This window comes from Hoplias malabaricus, chromosome 12 (assembly GCF_029633855.1).
Source record: "Hoplias malabaricus isolate fHopMal1 chromosome 12, fHopMal1.hap1, whole genome shotgun sequence".
NCBI classification, from domain to species: Eukaryota; Metazoa; Chordata; class Actinopteri; order Characiformes; family Erythrinidae; genus Hoplias; species Hoplias malabaricus.
In genome coordinates, this window is record NC_089811.1 from 12,480,392 (window position 1) to 12,502,855 (window position 22,464).

The following is a 22,464-nucleotide window of genomic DNA, read 5'->3' on the forward strand; positions in this document are numbered from 1 at the left end:
GGAAACCGGAGCACCTGGAGGAAACCCACGCAGACACAGGGAGAACACACCAAGCTCCTCACAGACAGTCACCCGGAGCGGGACTAGAACCCACAACCTCCAGGTCCATGTAGTTGTGTGACTGCGACACTACCTACTGCACCACCATGCCGCCCTAGGATGGTACCATATAGATACAATATTATTTAATATGGAAAATTCCCCAATAGGGGTGACATGGGGTCACACAGCTCCCGCATTGCACCCAGTGATTACGGGTAGTCTCTGGACCCACTTCAAACCTGAACTGGATAAGTGGTTACAGACAATGAATGAATGAATTCCCCAATAGGCCATTCCAAAGAGTAGAACTATCAAAATTTTAATAACTTGCTTACCGAGTGAATCTTATTACCTACTTGGGAAAGGTGTATGTGCACATGTGTGTCAGTGGGTATAGATGTATCTGTGTGTTTTACACACACCCTGAGCATGGAGTTTAGCCAATTCCTCCATCAGTGAATCCTGGCTCTCCTCCAGCTGCCTTTTCTTTTGCTCCATATTCTGCATGTAGTCTGTTAGGGACTTAATCTTGGCCTGGAGCTGGATCAGTCAGAGACAAACACACAAAGAACACGCAGGTTCATAAAATAATGTTACCTCACTTATCATGGAAACAAGTTTCCAAAATTCTCAGTTGGAAACATTTCGTGTTAATTGTAGTGCTGTGAAAATTAACGAATCAATGCAATTTGAGGCGCATGGGAATATGAATCTTTAATATTTATAATGCCAATTAATAGTTTTACCAAATTTGGCCACAAATTCCTCCAATCATAAGAAGCCTAGTGACATATTAGTGGTTGAATTCAGAGATAATGTTATCACTTTATCACTACTGTTAAGTTCAGTTGGTTGACTATGTGTTATTCAATATGCTGAAATGTGTATTAAATATCATAACTCTCTCTCTCTCTCATCATTGTGTCATTAATATCACAATACATTTGTTTTCCTCACAGAAATAGAAAAAATGACTAGCATTTTAAGCTTATTGCTGTGATAATATTTTTTAATTGATAAACACTACTAATATAAATATAAGTGTTAGTTATGATTATCCCTGTGGTCTATCATCATTATCTTCTGGAATCCATGAAAACTCTAATCTATGCCACTAGAGGGCCCTGATGAGTCCTGGTCTGATCAATGGTCAGTGAACTTACCTGAGAGATCAGCAGTTGACATGAAGCCAGTTCCTTCTCATTGGCCTGAATCTTTCGAGTCATATCTGCCTGGGCTCCCTCCAGTTGTTTGCTACGGTTCACCAGAGACTTCACCTCTGACTTCATCTTGCTTATGTAGAGACGGGCCATGGTGAACTCTTCCTCCATCACTCCGTGTGCCTCTGTCATCTGAGAAGGAAAAATGACAGATGGAGTGTAAAAATAAAAATGGCAAAGTGTGAGAATGGAGAATTGGAGAAGGATAAGTCTGTTTGTGTTTGTATTTACATTCATCAGAGGAGATAATTCAGTGGATTTGAATCGAATGAAATGTTAGCAGAGCAAAGTAAAAACGGTTAAAGGGTAAGATTTATATAATTAAATAATTAAAATGTAAAATAAGTCATTCAGAGTGATCTAACACCAGAATTGTTCAGAGTGGAAGTATTAGGAACCAAAAGTCCACACGGGCAGTTGTGAAACAAAATAGGCCCTGAATCATTATTTTACCCTGATGAACATTACATATAATAATTCTGGACATGCATGGAACCACCATGGAAAATAAATTCAGATGTAGCATTGTTTAACTGCTGTAAATCAGTATTTTTTCTTTTAATAAAGAACATACATCAAACTGAAATGTAACTCACTATATAAAATGCTACAACCCCAATTCCATGCCCATGGCATGGTAACTTTCACATCTGTGAAAACACCACTAATGCTGAAAGGTACATACAGGTTTTGGAGCAACATACGCTGCCATCCAAGCAACGTCTTTTTCAGGGACGTCCCTGCTTATTTCAGCAAGACAATATCAAGACAAATTCTGTACGTGTTACATCAGGCTTTGTAGTAAAAGAGTGTTGGTACTAGACTGCCCTGCCTACAGTCCAGACCTCTCTCCCATTGAATACGTGTGCCACATTATGAAGCACAAAATATGACAATGTAGACCTCAGACTGTTGAGCAACTGAAGTTGTACATCAAGCAAGAATGGAAAAGAATTCCACCTTCAACGCCTCAACAATTACCTCAGGTCCCAAACACAGTAAAGGTGATGTAACACAGTGGTAAACATGCCCCTGTTCCAACTCTTTTGGAACGTGTTGCACAATAAAGTTTATCCGTTCTAGCCCCATCATTGATGTTGTATATGTGTGTGTGTGTGTGGGTGTGTGTGGTAGAGTTAAATATAAGCAACCTATTATGTTCTTACAGCTTTAAGGTCACTGGTTCCTACAATGCCTCCGATCTCACTGAGATCTCTGAGCAGCATGCTGAAAATCTCCGCTGATCTCTTCTTATGATTCCCACTCATCTCCTGCAGAGTTGCAAACTCCTTCTCCACCATGGTTAGGAGCGTCTAAGAAATTAAAAATAACAACACTGTGATTTATAGTGCACAGCATCAGCAATTCTAAGTATACTACACTTACTACATCACTATTATATGTCATTAAACTAATGAATACACTCCAAAAGTATGGCTGCAATCCAGTTTAAACAAATAGCATGTTTTCTATAAGTTAAGTAAAATTTCTCGCATTACACCAACATGTCCATATGTGGTTTCATATCTCCTTTCTATATTTTATATCCTTACATTTCAGTGTTTTTTGCTGTATTTTTGGAAGCAACTGCCTGGTTTTGTAATGCATCACTAATATTTAACAGCTATTAAAAATGTATATATTTATTTCATACACAGCCCTTCTCCCTGTGCTGGAGAGGGTCTCACAACATTAAAATGCACATTTTCTTTGCAAATCCCATTTTGGTAAATTGTATTTTAACATCTACGTAAAAACTAAACCATTTTTTAAAGAAACAATAAAATTTTGATTTAATAAGATTTTGTTTGTTTAAGAGTCCTCAGCTTACTCAAATCAGTCCTGAGCTTTTTTATTTAAAAACCAATCCAATCACGACTTTTAACAGAAAATCTAATCAAAATAATTATAGGAAGCTCCTTTCATAAAAAAAATGTTATGTCCCCAACTTACACTCTTCTGCGTGAGCTCCTCATTCAGCTGCTTGTTGCAGCGTTCTTTCTCCTCCACCGCTTGACTCTTTTGGTCATAGTTCACTGCCAGTTCCTCCAAGGCCTGCAGCACTTCCTTCACCTCCTCTTTGGCAGCTTCATGTTCTCGGTGCAGGCGCCCTAGGTCCTCCTGTAGCTTCTCATAGTCTCGTCGTGATGACCCCAACAACTGAGAGAGAAATACATGAGTGGAATTATTTTAAAATTATGCTAATTTTCTACAACTTGGTTGGTTGGAAATATATGACTGGGCAGTGGAAAATCTATAAAAATAAACCCTGTGAAAATGAAACTCTGATAATAGATAATAAAGTCTACAAAAAATTACTTAACAAATCAGTCTAGTTTGAAGTATGTGTGTGATGACGTAGGCATGCACACTGCTAATTAGTGACATTTATTTCTCAGCTACAGCTAGAACCAAAAGAAACAGATCATGATTCCTTGACTACATTTGGGGTAACAGGAGGATTGAGAGTTCTAATTCTAACATTACACTGAGAATACATGTTTGCTCTTAGACAGATAGTTATATAATGTCAGTGTCATCCAGCCTTACACAAGAAGATATGAAACTGAAGTAAGAATGTATATAGCAATTTTGCAGCTATTACACTAAACCAAAGCAAAAAAGCAAAGGAAAATTTAGCATAGAGACAGAAATAATCTTTGAAAATTTACAATAACCAGTGTTGGGAGTCCAGAAAAGCACATTTGACCTTTCTCTCTCTCTCTCTCTCTCTCTCTCTCTCTCTCTCTCTCTCTCTGGGTGGGTTAGAACTCTTATGTTATCAAAGCACAATGCTTGTAGGCATCTGTATTTTTAAATAGCAGCTCTGGACAGTTAGTGTTCTCCTCCAAGTGTGTTGAGCTCTTCAGTGGTGTTGTATTAGCCACTCTGAAATATGAGCTTGCACTTACCCTACAAGCTTGGTGGCAGGGTGTGTGATAGAGGAAACCTAGCTAAAGGATTGAACAGAAATAAACTGGGCAAAAAGCTATGAATGAATTAATAAATAAATACATAAATAAATTACAGTTTAAAAAATCATATTTACTAACAATTACAGTTCTCAATCTTTCAAAAGTGGGCAATCTGGGAGAAAACAACATTAACAAAATGTGGAGTTTCCATGAAGATAATGTCATTCAAATGGATTTTTTAACTTAAGTCTTACCTCATAAGGAAGACTATGATTTTAACACCATTAAAAGGCTACTGATGGGGACTCTTAAGGAAGGACTTAGCTGAGTGATATGATGTAGTGACAAATATAGCCAGCAGGGGGCAATATATCAGCAGTGTGTCACATGATTTCACGTGCTAAATATTCCCATGAAGTCATAGGTGACAACATGATGGATGCGATGTAGTCATGATGGATAACACTGCATGTAAACAATAAAATAGATGGGAAAACATTCAGAGTATGGTTCATCTCTTGTTTATCCACTACTGATAAAGTGATTACTTATGTACATGTAGAGAAGGATCAGTGGCTTCATGTCAGTGACAGCAGAGGCTGATTTAAAGTAGTAGTGAGAACATATGTAGAATAATATATTGAAAGCTTGACCTTTACAATTAAACTAAGTGCTATTCCCTGAATTATGTGGCGAGAACATGCTGAAGCAGTTTTTGTGAGTGGTGTGTGAGATACAGAGGGCTATGGTCAGTGCTATGGCCAGTTTGCAGAGTGCAGTCACCTCATCCTGATCCACCATCTGCTCTTTCAGCTTCTCCACCAGCTGACTGTGCTGGTTGATTTCATCATCCTGGAAAGACAGTGAGAGAGAGAGAGACAGAGAGAGAGAGAGAGAGAGACAGAGAGAGAGACAGAGAGCGAGAGAGAGAGAGACAGAGAGCGAGAGAGAGAGAGACACAGAGAGAGCGAGAGAGAGAGAGAGAGAGAGAGAGAGAACGAAAACACAGAAGGGTTTGTGACATTCAGTAAGTATTCACATCACAATCTGTATAACTGCATAACTGCATGAATATTTTTCATAGTCCAGAGTTCTTTTAAAAAAATAATGCTAAAACAGTTTTGTACAGTATGTTAATTATATTATTTATAAATTATAATTATATATCAATATTAAACAACAATAATTGAAATGAAAACAATTTCTTTGTGATACTTCTGGTTCTCTTTGCCATATCACCCATAAAAAATGTGCATACATCTTTAGACCAAAATTTTTTTAATAGAAGCCACAGATATTCAACAAGGTGCTCAAAGTTTTAATTGATGCACTATGGAACATTCACTTTAGAGCCATTTCTAGATCATTACCTGTTACTGGAGGAATAGGCTGCTGACAGACGGCAGTGCTATCTGCTCTTTATAGTACTGAATATTTTTAGGTAGATTTATTCAAAACTACTGATTTAGTGAAATCCCTTGCAAACAGAAGCTGGTTTGTATTACTGTAGAACACCTTGTCATCCAGCTGCTGGTAGAGGTCATTGATCAGATCCTCGTATTGAGTTTTCTCTGTGTCGGAAATAGGCTGTATGGGCGGAGCCAGAGTTTCGATAATGGGTGTAGCTTGAGACGTCTTCGCTTCCTTGCCTTTATGCTGCTCTTCTGGTGGAACTGTCTCGCCTGAGAGAGAGAGAGAGAGACGGGGCATTTCTATGAAGACATTCTTTATGAAACATTCACAGAGACCAACGAATGATATTTTCAAATTATATCAGATGATGAAACAGTTTGATGAAACTGAGAATGCATTAATAAATGAAATGATTTATTAATTATTTTTATTTTTGTTGTTTTCACAGTTTAAGTTTTTTTTTTTTTTCTTATAAAGGATATTTATATTGGGTTCTACATTAAGCTCATTATAAATTAAGCTAATTATTTACATTGAGGTAGCTCAAAAAAAAGCTTTTCAATGAAGTAAATAAGATTGGCATTTGGCCTTTAAATGCCAGCAGACCACATCAGTCTCCAGGTGGGCTTAAAAACCAAGCCAGATGCTAATCCCTTCAGCCCAGACTGAAACAACAAGGCTATGAGTGACTGAACTCCTGCAGAATGGGAGATATGAGGGGTGGGAGACAGAGAGAGAGAGAGAGAGAGAGAGAGAGAGAGAGAGAGAGAGAGAGAGAATGAATTCAGTTTTAGAGCACAGCAAAGGGGAGGGAATAAAAAAAGAAAAGAGCAGATGGAGAGCAGAGAAGCTTCAAGGGCTGTCTGGACTTTGTAGTGCAGAGAAGGGGGAGGGAGTAATCTTCAGTTACTCTGGGATAATGTGGACGGGACTTAAATAAAGAGGCTGGAGTGAATGAGGCAAATATTCTGAATCCTGAGAGGCAAAATAACTTAAGATAAAAACGAACAATTAGAAGCCTAGTGTTTTTGATTGGTTTGACTACTTTTAAATTGAACATTATAGTTACTGCTTTAGCTATTTTAGTACTTAATGGTCAAAATGATACAGTAAATGTATGATGCTGATATCAATTTCTTTATCTTTAGATGGTCTCTCATTGTCCATCTTTCATAGAGACTCATAGATTAGAACTTGGCATCTTGGTGCATCCAATCCAACCAGTGCCTCTATGTTTTAGTGTCAAATATGTCAACTACACAGTAGATATTTTAACACAACATAAAACAAACAAAAATTCATCTGTATCATGGATATTAAGATAAAGTTACGACATGTCTTTGTCATCATCCTAAATAACTGTGAGTGACACCAGTTTAAATTCAGTTAGATGCAAGTTTGACCAGTGTTTATAACAATAATGGCTGTCTTGGAGGAAAAATGGTGGGTCAGTCAGGTAGAAGTAACATATTGTATCTGGGAATAATGATTTGTGAAGACATTCCATGCCTTGGTCTGTCACAAACAATAGAGACATATAATATCAGAGAGTAAAACATCAGTCCATTATTGAGTCTCATTGAGTCAATAAAATCAGACATTACTGAGTCTCATGTTTCATGTTTTGAAGTTGATTTCCAGACTGGGGAGATTCAAGTTCAAATACTCATTAAACCAATAAAATCAGCCAAGCCACTGACAGCTATTAAGAGAAAACAGAACACAATATGACTACAAACGATCTCTGATCTCATTTCTTGCCGAATACGTTCAATAATTTCAGTATCATTTCTAAATACAAACTTACATAACACCACACTGCATAGTAACACCCACATTCTATTTTATATGAGTATTCCAACAGACATAAGGTAAAGTTTAAAAAAGAAAAAAGTACCTTTCCTCCAGCGCTTTAGTTCATTCTCCAGTCGCTGGATGATGATATTTAACCCCCTGTTCTTCTCTTTCTCCTTCTCATACTTCTTTTTCCACTCCTCGGCTGTCAGCTCCATGTTGACGGACACTGTGTTCTTGATGGTCTTTGCTCTGTGTGAAGGAATACAGGGAGATATCTACCGTATTTGTTTTCAAAAGAGATTTACGACTGTGATATTTGTGGGGAGAAAAGGCTTTTCAGATAAAAGCCACATTCTGACCTTATGAATTTAATTAAGGACATGCCAATTAATGTAAAGAGGCCTGTTCTGATAATATTTAAGCACCAAGTGCACAAGTTACCAAGTGGATTAGAGTATTCAATCTCAAGAATTCAAGAATTACTGAACTAGGGCTGGGCACCATGGTAACAATTCAATATTTCTTTTTTACTGAGGCTTGGAACTGACAATGCACCAAAAATGTCAGAGTGATTTTTGTAAAACTTTGTGAACATTGTCAACATTACTTCATAGTGTTAATATCCAAATAACCATGGGTAATAACACCCTCCTTGAGTCTGCATGTTTCCTAATATCATAGATAAATTGATTGATAGATATGCTTTGAACAAAATAAGTTTAAATTAGTCATCGGGTGGCAAAGGCAGAAAATACAACATCATTGAACAGCAACTTGCTTTGAGGAGAACACTAACTGCCAGTTCTGTTATGTAACCGAACAGATATCTGTGTTGACTAGCGCTGTGTTGACTGATAAGGGGTAGTAATAGCCATAATAGCCTTGCTTTTTGATCAATATACTGTGCCAGAAATAATTGCAATAAACAATATTACTGTCATTTTAAGACCATTTTATGCCACTGATATAATGGTAATATAAAAATAGTTTAATAATGTAATCATACCCTTTTAAAGAACAATGAACATTTAGCAAAATTTGTTAAACATACTTGGAATATTAAGAATATACAGACATTGGGTTGGAAAATAAAAAATATTTAAATATCTTAAAAAAGAAAAACAATTACAGCCCAGAATAGGAACCAGAGAAAACCAGAGAACAGGAGAGAGGTAAAATGATGGTGATGCTCATTCTTATGTAAACAAACACACAAGTAAACACAATGGGTGATGTTGAGGTGTAAGAAATAAAAAGAAAAAATTGCGGAAAAGTCCATATATTGTACGATATGTAGATGATATCCTGTAGACTAATGAGGGGTGGGTCATCTCACCAACCCAAAGGGAGAGAGGAGAATTATGATCTCACTGGTGATTTGAAAACTCTTTCAGGAAGAATATTTTGCATTCATTTCATATCTTAAATGACAAAATATTCATTTCTATGTAATTTCTGAATACATTACTTGTTGATCAAACCGTGAATTGTCCAGAAAAGTGTATCATAAATTCATAAACAAAAATATTGTATCACACCTGGTAACCCATAACTAGAACTACACACACACAAAATGATCGGACAGCAGCAAGCATTTTCAGTATCTCTATCCAATTGTGTGTGTGTGTATGTGTGTGTGTGTGAGTGAGAGAGAGAGAGAAAGAGAGGGCTTTAATGACTCACTTATTGCAGATATGAGAAGAGATTAGTTTAATTGATTTGTAATCATTTTAGCAGTGAGTTTCTGTTTCAATAAAGCTGGACCATCTCATTGAGGATGACTGGCATTCTCAACACTTTTCTGACCTCCGCCTACTACCTTTACTGCAAATGAATGTTAGGCTATTACCGTTATCAGCAGGTCTATATATATCCTGTCAGGGAAGGAGTTCAGGAAGAAAGACAGATGTCCACTTACTGGAGTGATGCTTACCAAAGCACAGAATTAAATATAAAAATATAGACAATAATCACTCACTAGCCACTATATTATAAACCCCTACAGTGTAGTTTCACAAGGTCAATGAATCAGCCATTCCAGTATTCTGTGATACTGTAAAAGCTTCAGATTATTTTAAAATCCATAATAATAATAAAAACAAATAATGTTACGTTTTCACTGATTACATTGAAACAAACAGAAACAGTCAGAAATACAGACTCTGACTTGTCAATACAGAACACAAATAAAACAAATGCAACTTTAGGCAATTAGGTAACTATGATGACACGCTGGTGGAATGAGCTTCCAAGCAAAGCAACAGAAACCCTCTCCGCATTCAAGAAATCCTTGAAGATCCAGCTCTTCCGAGAGTATCTCTTGCACCGAATGTCTTTCTTTAATGCACTTATTACTTCCTGGCATATTGCACTTAATGTAAGGTATTTTGTATAAATTGTGCTGTAGTTTGAATGTTAGATCCTCTTTTGTAAGTCGCTTTGGATAAAAGCGTCTGCCAAATGCATAAATGTAAATGTAATGATCATGCAGTTGCCTAATACATCACTGCATAGTGACTTTGTGGTGGGTTGGTGGGTCAATTAAGCTTCAGCATTCGCTAAGGAATAGTTCAGAGGCTTAGGGAATTCAGAGCTGTATCTGTGGGGCATGCATAGTGTAGCTTGGCCTGAGGGATGCATAGGAAAGAGAGGAAGAGTAGCAGACATGAATATGTACAATTATAAACATCTGCTATTAGAGGTTTTGCACAATGGCCATAGTAGAATTTAGCCGTCAGCAGTGGAATCAATGTTTTATATGCACCGTGTTTTTGATCTCTATATATAAATAGCTCCAGAAATAGTTAACGGTGTCACGCCCTTGCCCTGTACTGTTATATGTCTGTTTCCCCACCATGTGCTCATTTAGCACATGGCTCTGTTTATTTTGTTCTTGTCTCCGCCCTAGCCCTGCCTTACTCCCCGCTTCAGCCACATTAATGTTTCCAGGTCTTCCTCGTTTGTTCTGTGTATTTATACCCCTTTGTTTGCAGTGCTCCTTGTCTGGTCTTGTGTGTGGATGTGTGTTTCCATGTCTCATTAGTTTACCCATGTCTACCCTGGTTCATGGCTGTTTCCTGTCTGTCCTTGTCTCAGTTTGTTTTTGTCCAGTCCTGTTTAGTTTTATCTAGTTTGATCATGCTTGTTTTGTTATAGTTGTAACAAACATTCTCTTGTGTGTATGTCGCCTCCTCAGCCTTCCTGCTCAGCGGTGACACTGTGCATCCTTAAGTAAAGATGTATAGTTAATTATTTCCAAGTGCTTGTGAGCTCATTCAGAGATTAGTTCAGTTAAAGAGTATTTATTTTCCACTAACCACAGGTGTATTCAGTCAACCATGTTACAGTACGCTGTCATTTATATTCATAAATTAAATCTAAATTTCTAATATCATGAAATTATATTAATGTGTTGTAGGTAATACATAAATATTTGCAGCCAGTAAACTTGTAAGGTAGGTTTGGTCAAAACAGAGGTCTTAATTTGGTCTTAACAGAAGGTAAATATTTTTAATTGATGTAAATTCAGCATGTCACAATTTCATAGTTCTGGAATTTTCACTATCATTATAAAGATGACACACTAAGGCCATGTGCACATACAGGGGTTGGACAATGAAACTGAAACACCTGGTTTTAGACCACAATAATTTATTAGTATGGTGTAGGGCCTCCTTTTGCGGCCAATACAGGGTCAATTTGTCTTGGGAATGACATATAGGACATATAAGTCCTGCACAGTGGTCAGAGGGATTATGAGCCATTCTTCTTGCAGGATAATGGCCAGGTCACTACGTGATGCTGGTGGAGGAAAACGTTTCCTGACTCGCTCCTCCAAAACACCCCAAAGTGGCTCAATAATATTTAGATCTGGTGACTGTGCAGGCCATGGGTGATGTTCAACTTCACTTTCCTGTCCATCAAACCAATCTTTCACCAGTCTTGCTGTGTGTATTGGAGCATTGTTGTCCTGATACACAGCACCGCCTTCAGGATACAATGTTTGAACCATTGGATGCACATGGTCTTATTGGTGCAATGTGCAATTAATGAAGGTTGGCCTCCAGGCTGGTCCAATTTAGCCATGAAACCTCCCACACTAAAATGTCAGGTGTTTCAGTTTCATTGTCTAACCCCTGTATATTCATGTATTTTTTAAAAACAAATTTTTGTCTGTTTTGAAAAAAAAATTAATAAATAAAATAAAATCGTTCACATGAGAAGGCAAAATGACTCAAATGCCCTGATATCAGCATGCCAGCCCAGTAAAGGGCAACAGTGCATTATATATTTTAATGTTAACCCACACTTTGAAGCAGATAACAAGCATGTGTACAGCTGGATGTCTTTGGCTGTGTTGCGTTTGCAGGCTCCCAGTGTGAGTGTGTCATTTTTGAAAAGCTCAGTTTTGCCCATAAACATAACAACACTGATAACAGAAGCTCGGTTTGAAATGGCTTCCCCCATACTATTCCTTATATTAATCACTATATATAGGGAACTGAGATGAGGAGGAGTGTCAGAAACTGTGGACCGACCATTTGCATGTTTCTACCAAACAGCCTTTGAATTATGGGTATCCACTAAAGTACACTGGTTGTACACCACTTACTGTAGTGCACTGTGGGATTGTTCGAGTACGCTGAAATTGTGCAGTGTTTTCGGTCACCATTACAAAATGGCAGAAACCCAAAATAGTGCACTCCGAAGTTAATATGACGCTGCTTCGGACACAGCAGGTGTTTTCAAAAACCTCTTGTGTTTTCTGAAATGTTCATTTTCTGTGACCTAACATGCAATATAAAAAAGGCAGGCTAAAATGCAAACAAACCCTCAGTTTTAAACATATCCAGATACGCATGGACATGTCTCTGCCCTCTTACCTCTGGCCGAACATAAGAGTGGATTTGGTCTCTGCCTCATTAAAGACGGAGGGAGAGCAACAGATGACGATGGTGGTCCTGCAGTTACCACCCAGAGAGTCCTGAAGGATTCGGGTCATCTTACTGTCTCTGTACGGCACATGGGTCTTCTACAATAGCAGAAATAAGACAGCATGTTGTAACTAGAACCCAAATCTACACTGTCAGATGTAAAATGATTGACAATTGTAAAATGATTCAGTGCAATTAACAAATAACTTCATCACACTTCAGAAAACTGAGAACCAGTTAAAGAGCGGGACGATATAAGCAGAGTAGTAATCAACAGCCATCTAATTCCATATAGTCTGATTTGTTGCAAATGAATATGAGATTTCAGTAGTAACAGTGTAAGGTGTCATTTAAAATGCTAAAAAACACAGCATCACAATACTTTTGTCATAATGTAATTTCAGACCATATATCACCACTACAGGCACTTGATGAATGCAATCTTTTTGTTCCCCACTTTTCAAACACTGCACTTCATTAAATCCAATAAAGCAGGTCTCTCAGTGTTCCTTGTTTTTAGTGTACCTGGTATTTAATGTAGTCAGTTTTCGTTAAGTAAAGATGATATCCAAAATCAGAAAAGCATTTTGTGATGTAATTTATCAAATAAAATTACTATCATATCGACCAACCCAAAAATACTTTGATGTGAAATCATATGCCCAAATCCTTCAGCTTTCAAATTGCGAAACAATTAACTATGATCACATGATCACATGTGTGACCTTGGTACTTGGTTTGAACCAATCAGTTTGTTTAAAAAGCAGGGTGGAACTAGAGTTGCCAGAAGACCCCTATGTGTTATTTCAGAGATCTATTATTATCACTTATATTCTAAAAGTTCTGACAAGACCATTTAGGTCAAATGTAACAGTAGTGAATAACTGCAGGGATTGATACGTTGGGCAAATCAAAGGCGGACACAGTAAGTTGAAATAAGTGCGAGCGAAAGAGCAAGCGAGAGACAGAATGGACTTACGGTTCCCTCAGCCAGAGCGGAGATGACGTTCCCCAGAGCAGAGAGAGATTTATTGATATTTTTAGCTTCGTCCAGGACGGCTCCTTCTGCACCGGTTTTACTGACCTTAAAGGGGCAGGTGAGATGGGGTGAACAGAAAGAGAAAAAGTAGGAGAAAAAAGCATTACTACCTGTATCAGAACAATGTTTACCACAAATAAGACTTGTTTAATTGAAGAGGCTAAAATACAGACTCTGTAACATTGGTGAAGTAATGAATTCCCAGCCGAAGTACCTCATCATAGTAATATAAACCAACAGTTTATTACAGTTAGAGATAGAAGCTCATCTGTTGATGCCCACTTTGTTCTTGCCATGCTCTAGCCCCTCATCAGTTATCATTTTCTGACCACACGGCTGCTCTGTCCAGTAATGACAGTGATAAGTACACCAATTACAGCAAAACTACAGTCTCTGATACACTCATACCAGTGTCACTGCTGTGCACCCAATAACCTCTGGATTACAGAGTTCCTGTGATCAAACCTGACCAATGATGAACAGGACAGAGGGTGGAGGGCTACTGTCTTTAACTGTAAACCTAGAGGTTGTGCGTCTCTAGTCAATGTTTTATTAATTGTTTTCAAACTGAAAATACAATGATATGAGACCTTCTCACTACCAGCCAGATCCACTAGATAGAGCTTCCCACTCAGTTTCTTCTCTGTCTCCATGTTCTCCTGCTTGATGTTGATCAGGAAGATGCTGTGGCTGCGGGAGCTGTGCTCATTCATGTCTGAAAGCAAGACAGAAAAAAAGAAACACTGCATGTGTATTACATTTATTTTTCTGTATGAATGCAGCATTAAAAACATTGCCTAAGATCTCTTATTGGCATAGTGTGGTGTTCCTGCACAAGCTGAGTTTCAGACCTTAATCTGCCATGCAGAGGGTAGCAGTGTTATCAACTAGGCACTAGAAACATGCCAACAGATACACTGTTCCAGACCCCAAAACCAGGGTGTGTGTGTGTGTGTGTGTGTGTGTGTGTGTTTGTAATTAAACACCTACAGCAGCAAGTCACAACTGCTTGGGCTAATAAACTTCCAAATTAATTTGTTCCTTTTTGTTCCTTCCAAATTGTAAGATAATTAACCCTAAGCAGCCTGCTTAATTAAAATCACTGATAGTTCATGGAGCATGTTTTACAGTCTGATTTGATCTCAGTTACTCACTTGTGACGGCTACATGGCGGTTGGCTTTGCCTTCATCAATAACATCCATAACTTCCTCTGGACTGGACACAAAGCGCTCTGTACAGCCCTGTACAGAATGATTAAACGTAATGATTTATTAAGAAATATACACATACAGCTGTGCTCCTTTGCCACAGGATCATCTTTAAACAAATGTAACATGACAATTCCTTTTCTACACATCACCATCATATGCACAATGTGAAACTTATCATACCTGTTGAGGCACATAAACTATTGGCAGGGAATTTCTGGTTTGAACTCTTTCAAAAATACAGTGAAAAAGTTTCGCTTACCTTGACATATGGTACCCGATTTTTATCTTCATGGACCGCAAGGTTGGTCTTAGAAACTAAGGTAAATAGAGAAGAAATGTTTAATGAGTTATTATACATTTTGTGTAATCTTAAAAAAGCACAAATTAAGGTTTAGATATTAATGCTGGAAACCCATAAAGTAAAACATATTACATATACTATAATATATTAAACATTTAATTCTCACCATCCAAAAGGTCTCTGATTTTGTCCAAGTAAATCTCAAAATAGGAAACCTAAACATAGACACAATGACAGATTACAGAAAAGGGATGAAAAATAGTAAGCAAATACCTAACAGTGTATCATATAATCTACATGGTCAATCTATGTGTTAATAATAATAATAATAATAATAATAATAATAACAATAATAATAATAATAATAAATTTTATTTACATGTTAACTCTCAGCCTAGTATCAACTTATCAACAGTTCCCTGCCTTATAGGATGCCAAATGAAAGATAAAAGGACCATATTGTATTATACATGCATCTACTGCATTAACCTATATATAGTTTCTGGTACATAATATATATTGATATATATATATATATAATAAATATTCCCATATATATTTATCAGTTAAACAGGTTAGGTTTGTTATTGTATCTATATGTAAATAATCTCTGTTCTGACTGACTGCTGTTTTGCAACTTCCTCATGGAAGTTTATGATACTGTTTACCAACAGCAAACTTTTGGGAAATTTCTGTTCTTATTTGTTGGTTTCTGTGGGATAGCTAGAGGCAGTGTAAGGGCAGTGATGTGGATGGTTATTGGAGGTGACCCAGGCATATGGCTCAGGTAGAACTCCTGCTGTCTCCTCAGTATGTGGCTCTGTCTCTAAAGGTGATCTGGCAACCCAACAGTAAACAGCCAGTACTATCAGAATGTAAATTATTGGACAAAAGAGTTTAAAGGATCAGACATGTGAGATGGTACATTCCTGGATTTGATGTGGCTTTTACCTTGATGTGGAACTCCAGGTTCTCATTCATGGAGTAGATGTGGTCAAAGATGTCCTGAGCGATGCGGGGGATGATGCCCATAAGCTCAAGGTCATGGAGCTTGCCCTGAGTTTGAGAAATTGGGAGAGAGATATGAAAGGGTATATGTTATATATATGGTGTCTCTATAATGTGGAGCTCCTGAAATGGGATATTGTCAAACAAGGCCATTTTTTGCATCCACTTGGACTAATAACAAAAACAATCATGTTAAGTAAGGATTATGTGAGACTTCATCTACAGCTGGATTGTCTCTTTCAGCATTTCACCTGCTACTGTAACTTCAACTGTAAAAAATTGGATTTGGCAGCAGTCATCTTGGAATGTCAGGCTTGAGTGCTACACCTACACGAAGCACAAAGTTAGTAGAAGGGTTTGCTAAAATGCACAAGAACTTTTTCAAGACACTGGTGTAATCTTTCCATCATTGGTCTGATAAATGCTGTAAATGGATGATAAATATTAGTAGCACTGGAGATGAAAATACTGAATAAAATGGGAAGTAATGTTAAATGACACCTGTTTTTTTTAAATCACAAACATGTCAAATATGTTTATCAGTTATCTACTGCTTTTGTATGAATACAACTATTTACAGGTCTTTATTAAAGCAATACTACATGGTATTTTTACTGTAGAATTGCAGCTTCTAAATCATTAGAGCCTCTGTATTTGCTAATCTGGACTCCTAAAACTGCACTATGTAAATTTTGGAGGAGGGTAAGAAGACACACCCCCTTTCTTGCCTCTCCCTCTTGATTTCAGGACAGTGCTGTAAAAGCTAGGAGCAACATGCCAACCTAGTTTTAATTTAAATAGACTGGTGATCTCATTAAAGGTTTGTTTTTGGCGGTAATGTCATGTTTCTTGTTTGTTCTTGGATGTTTTCAGTGGATTTTATAATCAATTTCATATCATTATTGGAATTATATTTTATCAACCAAAATTAAGAAATATATTGTGATATAAATTTTGGCCATATCGACCAGCCCTAAATGGAAGTGTGAGAGCTGTGGCTTTAAGACGAATTAAAGATCAAACTTATCAACATAATCCTAGGGCCAAAGCATGTATGGACAAAACACTACGTATATTAGGTCTTCAATTATAATATAGTTTCATGGACCAGAGTAGTTTAGAGTTTTATACTGAAGATTCTTTACCATTCTACATTGTGGTTTCATTGAGGAAACCCTGTTGCTTTATTGACATGAAATATGTATTTGACCGCAGGAGATTCATATTCTTCCTCTAGCAGAAGCTAGAGAAAGACAGTGTGTCTTTTATTATCTTTCCTAAATTCAGTATCACAGTGTATCACCTCCTCATGAGAATGCAATACAATCAAAATATCACCACCTCAAACCAAACTGAATTGGATTAAAGCACCTCAATCATAATCTTATCGTTATAATCTTGTTTCTTTAAAGCCGTTTTGCTCAGGACTCCATCCGTGAGATCTGCAATTATATGATTTCATGTTCAGCAGACTGAGAGGACTGGTCTGTTTCCAGGGAAACAGCTGTGAGCATTTGGCTGGCACTTGCAGTGGTGTGTTGCAACTGACATGACTCTCACGCCTTGCTGTCGTCTTAGTCTTGAGACCGAAGGCTGAAAAATCGCTGTGCGTTCTTGTGTTATTAACTTATTAAGATATAAAACAATATGTGGTTTATTCTAGAGCCCATTCTTAATACTTCCTTTTTCATTAAGGGCCTCGTTTATTTAAGGCCAGCATTTATATTATCTACAATATATGTCATATTCCTTCTGACATTCTGGCCATAAATAAGGATATTCTTCCCTCTTTGCTGCAGTAATGGTTCCAACAGGGAAGGGTTTAAACTATATGTAGAAACATTTCTATGAGTATTTGATCACATTCTGATACATAAACATTAGGGAGGTCAGGTACTGATATTAAATGCTCATTCTAGGTCACTAACACCACTCCATATCTTACCAAATATACAAGATGGTTAGCCGCCATTCCAGGGAACACAGTTCCACTGGTATTATTATATGATAAACTTGTTGAAATATGACATAATACAATGGATTAAATTAAATACAATTAAATATTTTCCCTCTATATCCAACTTACATTTGCCACATATGGACATACGCATGATATATAGGAGATTATACCACAGATTCAGCCACAGATGTGCATATAAAAACATACACATGTAACACATATATTCAAGAATATATGACAGAGTTTGTTTTATGGTTTCTTTTTAAATGATCAATTTCAATTACCTTTATGTACACATATCATAGATTATACATAATATCTGTTTGTATTATGTTTACTATAACTGATATTGACTTAAATCTTTACTCTACTATGCATGTACACATATTTATACTTACCAAAAATATATTCATGTTACACATGTCCAATAAATGACACTTACATGCAAGTACATATATTTTGAAACATATGCCTAATTCTTAAAATATTACATGCATATATGGCCCTATACCAGATTTCCAAATAAGTTAAATATGGAAAGAACACCTGGAAAGAAGATTTATAAATCAATATTTATGCAATATTTACATGCTCTTCAAACCAAGAAATTTTATAGCTGAATATACTAAAAGAATTAGGACCCAGCTGATTTGTAGCTGGCAGTAATTCAAGGGCATTCTTTCACCCAGTTTGACCACTGGAAGCATAGCTTTTCAGCATTTAATATTCTTCTTATTTTTAATCTAGTTTCTTCTTTCCAGGGCTCTTACAAAAACATCCAGAATCTAAGGCTGGAACACATTGTGGAGATTAACCTACTGGCCAAGTAACCCCAAAATCTGAGTTTACATACTAAGTATGTCATTGATATAAATTGATATTTGCCTGTCTTGGTGAACATGATTACAGCTATTTAAGATATAAATATGTTGCAGGTTGCATTCATTCATCTTCTGTAAACACGTCATCCTGTCGCAGTGGGTCCAGATCCTACCCACAATCATTGAGCAAAAGATAGGAACACACCCAACAGGGCACCAATCCATCATAGGGCACCCCACACACTCACACCATTACACCTGTGGTCCATATTGTTTACATGTCAAAGTTAATATCCATCTGTATCAGAAGGTTCAACAAAAGCACCAAAGCTGAACATGGTGGGCTCATTTTCATACCTCCATGGTGTGGGTCTTCCCTGATGAAGTCTGGCCGTAGGCAAAAATGGTGCCATTGTATCCTTCAAGCACATCTAGACAGCAGTGTTAGAAAAATGGGAAAAATATGGGAGACATAAAAACCGTAATTATTATTTTAGTGCCACATTTGAGGTTCATAAAATGAGACTTAAAGGACTAGCACGGGGTAAAATCTAAATCACACCTATGTATCCTTAATAGGGCCTTCACAGTGTTCATTCAGTCATTTGTAACCGCTTTATCCTGAAGAGGAATGTAATGGGACAAAAGCCTACACTGAATCATTGGGTGCAAGCAGGAACAAGGCAGGTGCCAGTCCATCACAGACTCACCCAGTCAAAATTTCACACGCCCAATCCACATAACATGAGTTTTTGGATTAGGGGAGGAAACCACAGACATCTCCTCACAGGCAGTGACCAAAGTACAAAGAGCTAATCCGGATTAGATTACATAAATAATAATAAAGATTAGACAAAACATTTTCCTTACAATATGTGAAATTATTTGGGAAGGAAAAGAGTTTGACTGGACTTTGAAAAGCATTCCAATTAAAGCAACTATTACTCAAAGTGTTCCTTAAACAGGGAAATGAAAGGCAGAATTGCATCCTCTTCAACAATCTCACCTTTCACAATCTGTTTAGCGCAGGAGTCGTAGACCAGCTCTTGGGTCGCGTTGGGAGGAAGAACTCGATCAAAAATGTAGGGCTTCCCCTGTGAAACCAACAGAGATTTATTAGATGAAATAAGGACAGGACATGACCACCCTTAAACAGACATGTGGGCCATGTTTCAACAGAAATCGAATTAAGTTAATTCCATGTTCTCTAGCAGGCACTGATTTTTAACTAATGCTTTAATACATGTTTAAAGCTTATGTAACAATTATTGAGAAATTAAGCCACAGAAGGCAACATTACAGTGATGTGGCTAAGTCTTAACAGATGTTGTTAGGCACAGTGCACATCAGGGCACTAACCCTTTAAGGTTCTGTCCATGGATAGTTGCTTTTAAATAATGGCAGCAAATACCATTATATTCTAATAAATACAACACAAGTCAACCAATATATTTTTATTTTATTAACCATAACAGCAATAAACAACACTTCTACCTATATAGTTTGCTTACTGTCTGTAGGCCTGTCCCAATAAAGGCATTACTGGCTTAATTTTACAATGTATGGACATTACCTCAAGAATATTTGCTGATTTCGATATTACCCTCAATATTCAATATAAAACTCAATATTCAGTATTCAATATTTCGATTACTGGCATGTTTGTTTACATAATAATAAATATCACCAGTATTTTAGCCCCTTGCCTCGGTCTGTGCTCTGGTCTTTTGCATATTTAAACATTTATTATATTCCATATCTCATTTCTGAGCAAATCGTTCATTGCTCTTTCGATGTGTGTAATTGCATTATTGTGGTATAATATTATTTTTATATCAGTGGCAGGAAATTGTCTTAAATGACAATAATAATTTATCAGAATTATTTCTGGGACAATTTATGTATCACAAAAATAACTATTGTTACAGGATTCTTATCTTATGTTATGACTAGTAATATGTACTTGCTTATAATATGAATACATGGCTTATGGTCATTACAGGGCACTGCCTCAGTTTTGTTTAAAAATATTAATATTGACAAAGCCAGTATGTTTATATTAGATGGTGATATCATGTTTCTTGTTTGGTTTTGGAAGTTTTTCAGTGGATTTTATACTGTTCATATCAATATCAGAATTATCGAATTGACCAAAATTGAGAAATATTGTGATAAACATTTTAGCCATATCGTTCAGCCTTTGCTCCTTGCTTTATTTTCCTTAATAAGTGAAAAATGTTTTGAGGAAAGCACTTTAATATTTCTGCTTCAAATCTGTTGTTCCGTGGTTGATTGCCACTGTGAATAAGTAACCCTAAATCTAACCTGTTGACTTAACATAGACAATGTTCCGTAACGTTAAAAAAACATTCAAATTATAGGCTTTTTAAAGAAACTCTATGAAACAGAAGCAGAAGACGGAAACTGGGTTTGAAAACATTGTAGAATTCTTTAAACCGAAGTCTGTACAGCAGAAAATATATGGCATGAGATTTGGATCTTTAAATACCCTTCAGCTATCACAGAGCCCTTTGCTTATCTATGAAGAAAGCTATGTGAAGACTCTACAAGGCCCTTTATACAGGGAGGTCTCCGGAGTATTAAATGAGTGCACATCATTTAATGGGGGAAAAAATATATAGCCTTGAGTTTAACCCACCCCCAACTGTCAATCACACTTGATTACTCCAGAGAGCACACAAATCCCCCTTATGTTCCTTTGTTTAGGGCAAGCCATTGTGGTTAATGCCACATCTGTTTGGAAGCAGTGAAAAGAAAAAAATGATATAATATGTCACCATTGTCAAATCAAACCTTCATCAAATCAAAACTTGTCATTTTTTTACATTATTAGACGACACCAGCTGTCCTTTAAATGGACCAATAGAACGCCAATAACATTCACTTAAAATCGGGACTGAAAGCTGCAGTGATCTGAGTGTTGCCCTTTCATCAGCAGATCACCTGTTTTATACAAGGTGATGTCTCAACCCCGTCATTTCCTCAACTTTCCAAAGCTGGGAGTATAAGAGAGCATAATTGGCCTTGCTCCCTCTTGGTAGGATGGCTCCCAGCGTGGTAATAACTAGGTCAATCTGGCTTTAGGACCAGCTGAGGAAAAACACATGAAAACCTGAATACTGTTCAAGCAGTGAAGGGAAATATAAGAGACAGTAAAGATTTACATAGTGCTTACACAATAACCCCACACTGACAGTAGAGTGCAGAGTTACTGCTGACTCAGCACCTTCAAACACCCACACACATACAAACTACACACGAGGCACGGTTTCACTGTATCAACCTTTTTGAACACTTATTAAAGGCATAGTTCACACATACAATCAAAAAACATTTTTTACACCATTTCGCTAGCTCTCAAATCAGTTTGTGCACTTAAAACTGGTCTAATGTGATTACAAAACCCCAGTGTCTGTAAATAAATAAAAAATATCTAACTGGCTCGGTTCATTATGCTAGTCTTCCTCTTTCTCCATCTTCTCATGGCAGAGGCAACTGGAGCTGTTTTAGACAATGGACAGAACTCCAAATGTTAAAAAGCACAAACCGAAATGAGGATATGTGCTCTATTGCTCCTCCATAGGTGGGTAATATTGACTTATTTTTGCTTTTTCAGATCACTTAAGATTGAAATGTTTCCAAGCTTGGGAGAACTGCATTACTGAAAGTGCTACAAAACTAAACAGCTCAAGTTACAAATGAGTTTCTGTGGTAATTCAAACAGTGAATAAAAACTTACAGAAAAGTTCAACTTCAGCCACGTACAAACAACAGTTGTTAA

At 37.0% G+C, this 22,464-nt stretch overlaps 1 protein-coding gene across 2 annotated transcripts in view; it reads right to left on the reverse strand.

Moving 5' to 3' along the window:
* Nucleotides 1-22,464, reverse strand: part of kif5c (kinesin family member 5C) — a 47,247-nt gene that overhangs the window by 13,632 nt on the left and 11,151 nt on the right. For both annotated transcript variants that reach the window (XM_066686323.1, XM_066686322.1), the window contains exons 2-17: nt 19,669-19,756; nt 19,020-19,093; nt 15,825-15,929; nt 15,040-15,088; nt 14,832-14,887; nt 14,515-14,602; nt 13,951-14,075; nt 13,301-13,405; nt 12,271-12,419; nt 7,488-7,636; nt 5,693-5,859; nt 4,961-5,029; nt 3,216-3,422; nt 2,429-2,575; nt 1,206-1,394; nt 465-582 (exon numbers count right to left, since the gene is read on the reverse strand). In XM_066686323.1, coding sequence (XP_066542420.1) covers nt 465-582; nt 1,206-1,394; nt 2,429-2,575; nt 3,216-3,422; nt 4,961-5,029; nt 5,693-5,859; nt 7,488-7,636; nt 12,271-12,419; nt 13,301-13,405; nt 13,951-14,075; nt 14,515-14,602; nt 14,832-14,887; nt 15,040-15,088; nt 15,825-15,929; nt 19,020-19,093; nt 19,669-19,756 — 1,885 coding nt within the window. The remainder of the gene's footprint in view (nt 1-464; nt 583-1,205; nt 1,395-2,428; nt 2,576-3,215; nt 3,423-4,960; nt 5,030-5,692; nt 5,860-7,487; nt 7,637-12,270; nt 12,420-13,300; nt 13,406-13,950; nt 14,076-14,514; nt 14,603-14,831; nt 14,888-15,039; nt 15,089-15,824; nt 15,930-19,019; nt 19,094-19,668; nt 19,757-22,464) is intronic.